Here is a 13,648-nt window from a genome sequence, read left to right on the forward strand (position 1 = left end):
TATCTTCCTCATCATTTATTTGAGTTAAGAAGACATTTGTATTGGTCAAAAAGTCCAATATATGTTTGTCATCTTCAAATAGTTGAAAATTTATAATATTATTTGGAACTGAAGGCACTGGTGTTAGCTCTACTGTAAATTTCTTCAATCCTTCCATCGCTAGTGGAGCGAATGAGCTGGCAGCTTGAGCATGGGAATTAGCTACTTGATTCTGATGTCTGTATACTAATTTGATATTGAAAGAATCAAAGCTCTCAATTGGATCCCATACTCGGTTGCGGTACCTTATTAGACTCTTGTCATGACATACATATTACTTCTTTGTCTGCCTTATGACAATTTCCGAGTCTCCAAACAGATTTAGGATCTTTTCTTTCTTCTTGATAGCGAGAAATAACCCATGAATCAATGATTCATATTCGACAATGTTATTTTTATTGGGAAATTACAATCTGTGTGCGACCAAATATGTTTCTCCTGAAGGACTGATTAGCTCAAATTTGGCTCTTGATCTTTGTTTTGATTTTGATCCATCAAATCTTAGAGTCCACGCTTGATTTTCATCTTTCTTCTCTTCTTCTTCTCGTAAAGTTTGATTTTAATTGTTTCTCTCCTCTGATAAACTTGATAAAGTGTCTTCTTCAGATGAACTGTCAATCTTTGGAACTTCAATCTCTTCTGATGCTACAACCTTAGGAATCTTCTAGTAAAATTTCTCCAAAGCAATTGTGCACATGGCACATGAAAGTTTACAATGAAAGGCATTATGTATCCTATACCAATTTGGTGATAGTAGATCTTAGATACATTCCAAACTTCCAAGCTCAATCCCTTGTTGGATGTTCTTACGGATAAATTTTCTGAAGTTCTCAAACATTCCTTCATTATCTGAGTCATGGTCACTTTCAACAATAGCTTCAATGGACTCTATGATCTCTTGGGGGTAACCTTCTTCATCAGGGCCTTGTATAATTAGGACTTCTTCAACCTTGGGTTTTTAGGTTCTTAGATCTATGTCAAGGAATAGAATTTTATTGTTCTCACAATATTTTGTTATCATCAACTTCAGTCTGGGAGTGATGTCAATCTTGATTTGGTTTGGAACTCCTCCCCATGGTAGCCACATGTGAGAAAAAACTGTTGAAACATAACCATTCAATTTGCATTACCAATCCCTACTCAACAACATGTCATAGGTATTAGGTATTTATACTACTAATATATCAATGAAATGCTGAACTCTTGGGTTGACTGCTAGTTGCATATGGATATTATCGAGTTCTCCAACTATTGGAACATTTTTCTTGTCTAACTGAGTTACCTTCTTTGTGGTAGGTGGAGGAGTTATACCCAACCTCTCACATATATCTAAAGGCATTATGTTGCTTGAGGCTCCTGAGTCATACAAACAGTTATGTAGGAGTTTCCCAAATATTCTTATTGAAAGTAGGAATGGGGTTGTCTCATCTTTCCCTTGACATAAAACCATAGATTTATCTTTCTGCACTTGTTGACTTATTTCACTTTTTTTATTATTCTGGTGTTCTTTTGAACTTCTGTCTTCAACATTATTTTCTTTCTTTGATGTTTTTCCTTTGGTTGGATCCCTTTTGGTGGTAGTCTATTTTTTTGGAAAAATCTCACTTGAAGTAGGCTTTTCTTCTACTTTTAGGGTCTCCAAGGTCCTTTTGTTAACTCTTTTGAGCAGTGTCTTTCCTTGTAACATATATTCTTTCTTCGGCAAGAAGGATGAAATATGGACCATGCATTCGTTGCTAGCTAGTTGTTGTTCTTCATTTTCTTCTTCCTAAATCATGTCTATATTAGCTTGAGGAGCATTTCCTATTCCTCTTGAAGTATTGGAAGTGTTCTGACTATTCAGCCTTTCTATTGTAGCATCACTCAAATTGTTAACTAATGTTTCCTTGATCTCAGGTACCTTCATTAACTCAAATAATGACAAGCTGACTTTGACCTTCTTGAACTCCTGAAGCACATACAAACTGAGCTTCTTCCATTCATCCTTGGGAGGAGAAGGAATTTTCCTTTGTCTATATTCTTATGCATCTTGTGAATAGCTTGGAACATTGCTGGCATTTGGATTTGGCAGGGTAGAGAAATTGTTTGGAGGAATCGATGTTGTTAACGGCTCTTGATTTCTATGATTCCTCTGGTATACTTTTGTTCCTTGGTTTCCTAATGATTGTTGCAATGTGTGTACTTCTGTCATGCCTTTAACTAGGACGTTCTTGTTAAGAGGTAGAAAGACATATTCTGAGTTTTCAACAGGTCCGTTTGTAGAAGTGGGTGGAAATGGAGAGCCTAGTGGCACCATTGGAGCTTTGGGATATTGATCCTCTGACCATGCTGAATTAGGCTTGTAGCTTTAATGCTTGATCATATCATGTTGTAGGAACCATTTCATAGCCTATGGTTGGAGGATTTTTAGGTTCTTGAGTATTGCACATCTCTTGTTGAAATATGTCAGCATCTATTTTGAATTCGGGGCATTGGAGCTCAGAGTGTTGGTTTGAATTATGTAATCTGCACCAACTAGACAATGCTTCTTCCTCTAAGAACACTTTGTCAACTGGATGTTTCTCTTGATTTTGTGAGAGAGGTTGATTATCTAGTGGTGAAACTATATTTCCATTATTAGGAGCTGTATTCCATGTTCTTCTTTGAAATCCTTGGTTGTTACTCTTGAATCCTTGATTGTTACCTCCTTGATGATTCTAATTATTTCCTTGACAGTTCTCATTACTCCTTTGCATGCTCTACAACTGATTATTTCAATTTCTCAAGTATGTTACTTTAGTCGACAACCTAACTTGCTCAATTAATTCTTTCATTTCATCATTTTCTTCCTGCGTTCTTGTAGATCTTGTTGCATTTTGGAGATAGACTGGGTGTGCTAGAGGGGCTTGAGAAAGTGTGACTTCTAGATGAAGTACCAATTGGTTGGATGGCTGCATGCTAGGATATGCTTCTTGTAGAATTGTATTTAGGATTGGATTTTTATGTATCAAGGCCTGACTTATGGGTTGAATTTGGTTAGGTGTCATGGGAGGTCGCATGTGAAGCAGTGGTCTAGTGATGTTTTGCCCCATATTCTCTCTTACTTCAATATCTTTTGTATATGCTTAATTCAAATCATTTGGGGTAGGGTAGGCTCTTACGAACATGGAAGTTAAATGATCTAAGGCACCATAGTAAATTTCTCTTAGATCCTCTTTGAGATATGGAGCTTGCAGCATCGTGTAAACTCTATCGAAACGGTTTTTGAAATAGGTGATAGGTTCATGTTCTCTTCTTTTGATCTCCTCAATTTGTCTATATAACTCAACATGAGTGGTTGGAATGCCAACTTTTGCAATGAATGCATATTTCATTGCATCCCATGTTCTTATTGATTGTGTAGGTAGATGAATGAACCATAAGTAGGCCTCCTCTCCTAGCAAGTATGGAAAAAGTCTACATGCCACATCTCCATATTCAATTTCCCTGTTGCATTGGAGGTCTTCAAACATATTGATGTGATCTTCTATTGTCTGGTTGAAATCATTTGCCTTAAAATTAGGACATAAGTTCTCCATATTTTTTGGTATCTCATGATGTACTACAAATTCTAGCGGGGATGGATTGTTGATCATCCATGTAGCTCCATTAAGCACGTGAAGAGGAGGAGGGGGTGGTATCTGATGAGTCATTCTACTTCCTTTGCCTTGTGACCTTGATTGGGTGCTTGACTTAGATATTTCTTGCGATGGTGATTGAGAGATTGATGAAGTAAAATGATAACTTGTTGAAGTAGAAATTGCTTGACTTACTGATTGTGTGATTGTTGAATACTTGTTTGAATTGCATCTTGAACTTGCTCTTGGAGTGATGAAGTTTGAGACGAATTGGTTTGATTAGATGAACTAGTTTCATCTTGTATTCTCAATACAGGTTCTCTTGATGTTTCTCCTTTCTTCACTCATTTTGATCTTGAACTGAACTGCAATTCAGTTAGCTCCTTCTCTCCAGGGGTTGATCTCAATATCCTTTGGTGTTTCTCGGGTGAGAAAGAACCAATACGCTCCAGAATGAAGTAATTGTCCTTTCAAACTCACAATGGATTTTTTTGATAAAAAAATTCTCTTGAGGTAGCTCTTCAAATTCTTTCAGCGTTTGCTTCTTCTCAGTCTAGCATGATTCAAATTCTTGTGTACTCTTCTTCACTTCTCCTGACATTCCAACCTATGTCATTTAATCCTGAGAGGATGTCTTCTTGCACATTCCCTAATTATAAGATTGGTTGTACTAATTCATCCAATCCTCTATGTGGTAATATCATTGAAAATGACAACTCCTTCAATTAAGCTTGTTCTTGAATGACTTATTTGGGAGCAATTCGGTATTGTAGTCTATGGGCAAGCAAATCTCTTCCAATTTGCGCTTCAATTATGTTTGCTATTTCTTATTCTTTGTCCAACACAAAAGTTACTCCAATGTATTATGGTTCACTTATTTTCACTTCCCAAGCAAGGTTGTTTAGACTGGCTATGATGTCTCTTTCGTCTCCTAAGTTGGGTTGCCTGAATTTGCCCTCTCTAGCAGGTTCACCCCTTCTAGCAAGAGCAAGTAGCACCATAGTGATTCATATTCAGCACACCAACTTTTGAATTTATTTCAATTCCCTCTTTGTTGATCGGTGGCAGGTAGATTATTAGTATTACTTTCTCTTGTAACGATGATAACTAGAGGCAAATTTCCTAGTTGTTTGTCTTTATCAATTACAACTCTCACTTGTCGGAATTCAGCATGGCTCCTTTGATTTCTCCAAGAAAGAGTGTTCAACTATGAGATGATATCTTGTTTTTCACCTAATATAAGATATTATTTAAGAAATACCATTATGCATCATGATCTACAAAAATATTTCACTTTAGTGAAGCATGCCGTCCTTCTAGCGCCAATTTTGTTGATGTGTTTTTTATGCACATGAGAACACAGAATAAAATACCCAAAAAATATCTTATCCTCTCTTGAATAAAATCTCTCAAATGTTGAAGATTAGCTTAAGGATCACTTGAGGAGACTCCAAGGTTCAAGAATGTAGGGTACTTTGCGATTGTTGTTTCACCAATGGGCATTTTACTTAAAGAGAGATTTCATAGAGTACATTGTGAATGATATGTGGTGAAGTTTCTTCCTAACACTACTAAATGTTTGTCAAAAAGTGGCAAACGATAAGGGTTTAGAGAGGTTCTAAGCTATCCTAAGAATGGATGGATGAAGAATAACAGAAGTGAAACTCTACTAGTTTTAGAATTGCCATGCAAGAACAACTCCACTAGAACTAATGCAATCTTCTAAGCATATTTAGGGTTTTTTAAATCATTGATAAGAAAAGAGACCATTACTTGAATGCATATAAATGATTGAGCAACAAATGAACTTAAGCACTATCAATGGTTCCAGTTGACCACACAAGGCACTCTTACAACCAACAAAAGGCTAGTGGTATGGATTACAAGTTTCACAATACATCAAGTACAACATTATATTATTGTATTAAAAGACAATTTTTTTTAGGATAATAGTGAAACAAAGGATGAAAAATAAATTCCTGATTGGTCAGAGGGTGAGATCATAAAGGGAAGCACCTAGAGTATGTGGTGAGGACTCTCAAAGAAAAGGGTGAGTTTGATTATGAACTGATAAACAACAGGGTTCAAAAAACCAAGAGTGCTCTGAGGAAAATGATGGAGCATAGCCTAGCTGTGATGAAGGTGACTTCCCAAAATATGAATGCACTGGTTTCTTGCCTGGAGAAGGATAAGAAGAACACAAATACTATGATTGTTGATGATGAGTTAGGTTCTAGCTCTATCCAACATTCTTTGAGATACAAAAATGCAAAATGCTAAAGAGTTGGAGTTGAAGACTAAAGGTAATCAACAAGTGCAGGAAAGCAAAGACTTTAAAGAGGCAGCAAATGCAATGATGATGCTTGTCAAGGATGCTAAGGAGACCATAAATATTTTCACCTAGATGTTCTAGTTTTGTTTTAGGTGTGTCAATATCTCGCTAGTCTTTTGTTCTACTTTTCTCTGGCTGCTGTCTTTTGTTCTGATCTTTTGCAGCCTTTGTTTCTTCATTCTGTCCTTTCTTTCTTCTCTAATGCTTTTCTTTATGATATGTAAGTGGGTTTTGGGTCCCTTAAAACTTGCTTTTCCTTAATAAAAAACATTATATTATTCAATCTAAATACTTAAAATAATATCATAGATTGACTTCAGAAGATAAAGAACCATGCAGTAGGCTTCAAAGATCGAATATAAACACCATAACTTCAATGTTTTATTAATCCAATATCCAAACAAAAACAATTCTTCAAGTCTTTCTCTTATCACTCTTGACTTCTATCTCTAATATCTAATTTCTCTCTTCACTTTTTTATTACTATTCACTTTTTGCTAACTATTAACCTTTACAAATGAAATGAGTCGAGTTTAAATAATACTCCCAAACACAATGAAGGGCCGAGATCGTATGGAGATCAAGGGCCAAGATTTTGCCACCTAAACCCTAATTAGGGTCCGATACAAATGAAACCCTATCCAAATAAACATTATCATGGAAACAACCAATGAGAAAATAGCATATGTTGACACAAAATTTGAGGAAACATCCTCCAATGAGAAAACGAGCTGCCAAGTAGGATCATAAAAAACTATCTTCTAGAATCTTGTTTCATTTTTCATGTTCCTTTCTAGCATATTCAATGAATCTCATCACTATACCTTCTATCTCTGGCATCATGATCTCAGGTAGAGACTTCAATTGTTCCTCCATGTGCATGACCTCGTCAAAAGCTTTGACAATGGCTTCCTCCCATTCAGGTTTGAGTTATTGGGTTTTGCTTGCTAAAACCACAAACTCAAGCATATCATTCAACCGTTCCTTGGTGATTATTCCATCAACCACATGGAAGATAGCCTTTATTCTTTCCTCTAACTCGTTGGCTTCATGATCAATCTTTCTTTCCAAAACAATAAGTGCTACTTCCACTATCTTATTATGGATTTGGTGCATATCATCTTGAACTTGACTACATTCATTTCCAATTTCCTTAAAAAGGATATTCTTCATGCAAAGTAGGCTACTCCATCGTAGAAGGCTACGTGTAGTTCCTTCTCTTCTTATCTTCTCTCTTGATAGGACTTCCCTAGGTGTTTTCCTTATTACTTGAAGTGCTGGAATGATGACATCTCTAGCATGAGAAAATGTTTCGAAGGCTTCTATGAGGACATGAGTTCTCCTAAGGACTTTTATGATTGTATAGAGTGTTTGCATTATGCCCTTCATGAACTTTCTAACTCTACTATATGAATCCTCTATCCATGCATCCATCAACTATGCAAAGTTCCTCATTTGCTCCATATAATCAACTGATTCTGGAGGAAGTAAAGGTCTTGGTGTAGTTGTTGGACTCTAATGTCTCAATGGTTTCTCCTACTTTGCTCCAATGCAACATGATCTTGCTTTCGAATGCACCACTCTTAGAGTCTTCCTTGATATAAAGTTCACTCCAATCTCAAACATGAAGTTAAAATTCTCTTATGCACCTTGATTCATGAAGTTGATATTCGCTCATGTGGTCTTGAGCATGAAGATCTCTCTAAGTGGTGTGCACATGAAGTTTGTTTCAAACATCTTTCTCGTCAAGTTCACTTGTATTCTCTAACTCATGAAGTTTGCTCCAAATCTCCAACTCACAAAGTTCGCTCCAAATCATCAACTCATGAAGTTCGCTCCAATCTTCCAAGTCATGAAGTTCACTCCAAATCATCAACTCTTGAAGTTCACTCCAATCTTCCAAGTCATGAAGTTCGCTCCAAATCTCTAACTCATGAAGTACACTCCAAATCCTCAATTCATGAAGTTCGTTCCAAATCATCAAGTAATGAAGTTCTCTCCAAATCATCAACTCATGAAGTTCACTCCAAATCATCAAGTCATGAAGTTCGCTCAAAATCATCAAGTCATGAAGTTTGTTCAAAATCATCAAGTCATGAAGTTCACTCCAAATTCTCCACTCATGAAGGTCTCTCCTAGAGAAGAAATGAAGATTAAGTAGATTACAAATGAGCTTGTCAATTATTTCATTGTGTATGAACTCAACCCTTGGACTATCTCACTCAAATTCTCAAACTCATATATACACATCTACTTAAATAAGGTTCTCAAGGAAAATTCGCTCATCCACCTCTCAACATAAAGTTCGCTCCTCTATGCCTGAACATGAATTTAAGGTTTTAGGGGCTTGGAAAATGAGGTGAATTGGAATCGAATATTGCCTTCTTGTACATCAACTTGATTCATTTTCTTCCTTCAATCTTGTGAGAAGAGGCCTCTTGGAAATAACTTCAGCCAAGGATATTTAAAGTTAATTTTGCTTCCTATGAGAAGCAATTAGAGTTTTTACCTTGAACTCTTGGAGTGTTACTAGCTAGCAACTTCTTTAGACTCTTCAGTTGAGCTCTTGATTAAGTCACATGACATCGAAACCCTATAAACTTACTCACCTATAAAAAATGGAGAGAATAGACCAAGAGGCTAGGGCTTGAAAAAAAAAGGGGGGGTCCCATCATAATGGGGCAATGTGTGAATGGTCATAACACCTTCTAATGCGGTGATTTGCCAAATTAATTTCAATACCTATACTACTGTTTTGTACACACAATATGATAAACAACTTAAACCATAGCATACACAACGTAGAATTTCATGTCTTTGCAAAAGTGTTTCATAACTAGGATTAATACGTCAAGAACAAAATTTAGAAAATACATATCTTTCTACAAAAAGACAGTGAAGACAGGACATAAATCAAGGAGAAAAGACATCAATTTTAGTTTGAAACCAGTTACAGTGAATTACTATATAGAAATAGATATAGAAATAAACAAGAAAGAACCCTATTTTATGTTCTAATGCTTAATCTCCATAGCAAGAACTGAAAGAGAAAGGCCTCCTAATATGCTATCTAACAACTTTCTAAACATTAGGAACATGCTTTAAAGAAAGAAAGGCAAGTGTTTACATCCATTTGCTGAGTCAAACCTTCCTAGGTGTCCAGCTGAATTGTCCCTATATTTTAGCACCTTAAAGCACCGCAAGGTGGTGTTTGAATGAAGAAAACTTGTTTCTTTGACGCTATCTATCAGCCAATGCTCCTTGAACATATCCTAATGCCCTCAATAGGTTCAAACTGGGCCAAAATTGCCTCCAAAATTTTCTCAATATATTAGACAAGCCACCAAACTGCTCTAGATTCACTCCACTTGCCCACAACTGGTCACTAAATCTGCTAAACAGTTGCAACCTCTATCTCCTTGCTTTACTGAATGCAGAAAGTGATTTTCAAATAAAAAAACCAAAACCTCTTAGGGGTGCGGAAATTCTTCAGGGATAGATTCTCCCATTTGGTATGATTGTGTCTGACCTCACGACTGATACAATTCATGAAATTTTGTCCACTCATTATAACTGCAATCCTTATTGCATGGTCTTTTTGTCATTTGGTCTCTGTAACTTGAGGAGTCTTGATGAATCTTCAACATAACAAGTTTGCTCTTCATTAGCTTTTGTCTTCTACACAGTCTTTGTGGCTCTTGTTCCTCATGAAGCTCTTCTCATTATCATATGACAATTAACCTTGATATGTATACTACCACATAATCTTCCTAAACTCGGCTCTAGAAACTGTTCATCACTGTGTTCCATGATTCTCTGCCTTCACTGATGCCCTCATTACATTTTCCCCTTTGTTCAACAGGTCTGCAGTCTTATTCACTACTCCCTTTGTTGACTGTCGTCAACATCTTGCCACTGTCATTCTTCTTTGATTGTTTTTCCATATCTTGACTATCATAAGTATGCCCTATATTCTTTTGGGTGTCCATTTGATTCTTGCTATGAGACTTTGAAACTTTCAATGTCCACTGTACCCCTCTAGTTTGATAGTCCATTTCTTATCTAAAACTTCTTCTTAGCTTGTATATTGTTATTCTTCTATCCCTCTAACTCTTGTCAACAAAACTTTGTTATGAAACTTACACTTGCACCATTAGAATGTTATTATCTTCAAGAGTTATTGTCTCCATTATTGGCAGGTTTTCTTGAGTTGTCATCTCTTTTTCTTTAAATAAGCATTGTCTTCAACTTTTTAATAGTCAATACCATAGAGAGCCCACCAGTTTCCGAGTTTTTTAATAGTTAACATTATAAAAAATGGAATGTCCTAGATTTGATTCTTACTTTATCCATGATATAAAAATTGTAATAAGAAAAAGCAAACCAAATTATTATCCCATCATCAATATGTATTGAAGTGGGACTAACAAATGAAACCCCCTTAACACCCTAATCTAATCCTACGGGATTGAACACTTTCTCAAACTTGTGCCCATATATGTGCATGGACATAGATAAATGACTCACAAAGCTCCAAAATTACATTTCTCATTCTCAAAACATACAAATGAATTTGACCCAAACGTAATCAACGATTCCATCGTTATGGAATTTCTCAGAGACAGGGACTCAGTTTTCCTAACAGAAGCCATTTATATAGTCCAACTATCTGCTGCCACATACAATTCAAAACAAATATATTTCACCCTATTACACAACATAATAAGCCAGCTGCTATATTAGCCCGCTGGTAGTTTGATATATGTTGGGAAAGAAGATCTATTTTACTACGAGCCATAAAACTATCTGGGAGAGTATGCTACCCTAGGCAGCGTGGGTGGAAGGTGAGGCAGCGACACTTGAGATAGAGGACTTGCCTTATTTTGGGGTCTGGTAAAAGGATCTGGATGCGAGCACCATAGTCCTATCATAATCAGCGTCTCCATTTCTGTCCTGACGAACTCTCCATTCAAACTGCTATTAGCTGCATCAAACAATCTTCCTTGCCCATATAAATCCCACACCCACTCTGAAATCAAGGGCTCGCTTTCAGTGGTCAATTTCCAATACAACGGCACCAAAGCTGAAGACATCTAATTCTGAGCTGGAGATTCCCGTGACTGCACATTCAGGGGCAACGTACCTGAGAGTTCCTGCTATAGTGGTGGTTTGAGACCATTGATTATGCTTCACCAGCCGTGCCAATCCGAAGTCCCCCAGCTTCGCATTGAATTCAGAATCCAGCATAACATTGCTTGACTTAACGTCTTTCTGCACCACACATTGACCCCACAACTCGTGAAGGTAAAGAATCACAGAGGCTATGTCAGAGACAATTGTATATCTGCGCTTCCAGTCGAACTCTCCTCTTCTTCCTCCGGAAAGGAAATTGTCCAGACTTTCATTAGACATATACTCATAGACCAACTTATGGGCCCTTTCATGTCACCACCCCAACAACTGAACCAAATTCCGATGCCTCAGACGGGTGATTGTGCTTATTTCAGCAAGATATTACTTTTTCGCTTGCTGTGATCCCGCTGATATGCCATTTACTGCTATAAATCATCTGATTTCACTAAAATAGCTTTGAGCACACCGTCGAAGCCTCCCTGTCGCAGCTTGTAGGTTTCGCTGAAATTATTAGTGCTCGCGCGGAGTTCACCATACGTAAATTTACGGGGCATATGATCCAGCACCACCATCTCTATATCCCCATCTGCCTCCATATCTGGCTCTCCTTACATGTTTTCAGATGTTGGTCTGGTACGTTTTCTAAAATAGATGATAAAGTAGATCAAATTAGCTATAACCAAACAGGAAAAACTGATTGCTATAGCTAATTTCCACGGGAACTCGCTTTTCCCTCCACCGTTGAAAGATCTAGAAATGGTTCTGGTGAAGTTCCAAGAAATCAGGCAGTGAATCTCACTTGACTTGTATGCTGCAGCGGCAAATCCCACCACAATATCTTTTGGAAGATAGTGTGTCAAATCTATTCTATGTGACAATTTCCATGGTCCTTTGCGCTTGCATCTGCAGGAAGCATTAACTTCCAACACATTTTCTCGGCCACGATAATCCATCTGACCATCACATATTTCACTACTGTTCAAGCTTTGATCTAGAGGAAGAGTGGCTATAGAGTTCATTGTGTTGACATCAATTCCAATGTGGTTACTTTCTATCCCACTCTGAATCATATGTGTCGAATTCAACAGCTATAAGTTGGTTGGATGAATTTACATTTGTAGACATCTAAAAATTCTCATTGATCATGTATTAATTATTTTTCTAATTGATTAAATAATTATTTAATTATTTAATTTAGTCATTTAATCTTATTCTTTTAATTTCATATTTCCTCATCATCTTACTAATTATTCTATTTCTTACTCTTTCATCATTTAATTATTTTTTAATATTAATTAAATATTTATTATTTAATTAATTCTGATTAATTCCGCAATTTAATTAATCTTTATTATTTAAACAATTATATTCTCCATCTCTATCTCTAATCATCTAATCATTCAACCCTTTTCTAAATATAAATTAAATATTTATTATTCAATTAATTGTGATTTAATTCTTTTAAATTAAATAATTTCTATTATTTAATTAAAGTCCATTTCTAAATAATTAAATAGTTTTTTAAAATTATTTAATTAACTAATTGATTCTTCCATTTCCGAATCCCCCAAATTCTAATTTCATTCTAATTTCATTTAATTTCTAATTTCTTCCAAATTCAATTACATGTGCATGATTTCAAAAACCAAATTGAAAATGAAAGTGAAGTTCTAAATATATTCAAATGCTAAATTGAATTAAATAAATTCAATTATTTGAATAAATTTCATGCAAAGATTAAATTGAAAATCTAAATCTAAATGCAAGCACATGCTAGATTAATTAATTAATTAATTTAATTAAGTCATTTATCTCTCCAGACTCTATTTCCATCTTCTAGTTAGCTTTTTCTAAATTAAGCTTTCTTTGTCTTCCTCCTTATTTCCTCAAGTCGTTCTTTTTCTTCCTACAGTCAGTTTTTTCTCAATCAGTTGACTCCATTAATTTATTCAATCTATTCCGTTTCACTCCTCCAATCAGCAACTCAACTATCAATTTTCATTTGAGCTCACCTGAGTTCCACCTCTTGATCAATCTGTTCCACCTTTCAATCAATCTTCTCCAAAAATCTATAAATTGAGCATTCAATCTCCATTTTCAATAATCACAAACTTTGAATCTTTGTGTCACTTGCAGGTTACCAATGCAATATCTGAGAGCCATCATACCATAGAGAAGAGAAGAGAAATGGAAGCTATATGCAATATTGGAATAAGGAGTTTGATTTGAATTATTTTAATTCCTATTTGTTTGATATTGCATTATTTCATTGTCTTGTTTGTTAGAATTCTTTGATTAGATAGGGATTTGAGATTTCCCTTTGATTCTAATTGATTATTTTGATTAAGATGAATTTTACATGTGACATTTTGGTGAAACCGATGTGAATCAACAACTGATTAACCTTCTGCCTTTTTTGTGTGATTTGTACAGGTCATACAGATTTTTTCATTTTTTGCTAGTTGCACGAATTTTGAGAACAGACTCTCTGTCACACAATCATGCTTACATCATCATGCAATCACATAGACAACGCTATGCATTCGAC

At 35.8% G+C, this 13,648-nt stretch overlaps 1 protein-coding gene across 1 annotated transcript; it reads right to left on the minus strand.

Moving 5' to 3' along the window:
- Positions 1 to 11,016: 11,016 nt before the first annotated feature.
- On the minus strand, positions 11,017 to 11,379 carry LOC131876232 (L-type lectin-domain containing receptor kinase IX.2-like). Its single transcript, XM_059221111.1, has one exon. It carries the CDS (start codon positions 11,377 to 11,379, stop codon positions 11,017 to 11,019), a length of 363 nt encoding a protein of 120 aa, XP_059077094.1.
- Between the last annotated feature and the right edge of the window lie 2,269 nt (positions 11,380 to 13,648).

This window comes from Cryptomeria japonica, chromosome 5, assembly GCF_030272615.1.
Source record: "Cryptomeria japonica chromosome 5, Sugi_1.0, whole genome shotgun sequence".
Lineage (NCBI taxonomy): Eukaryota > Viridiplantae > Streptophyta > Pinopsida > Cupressales > Cupressaceae > Cryptomeria > Cryptomeria japonica.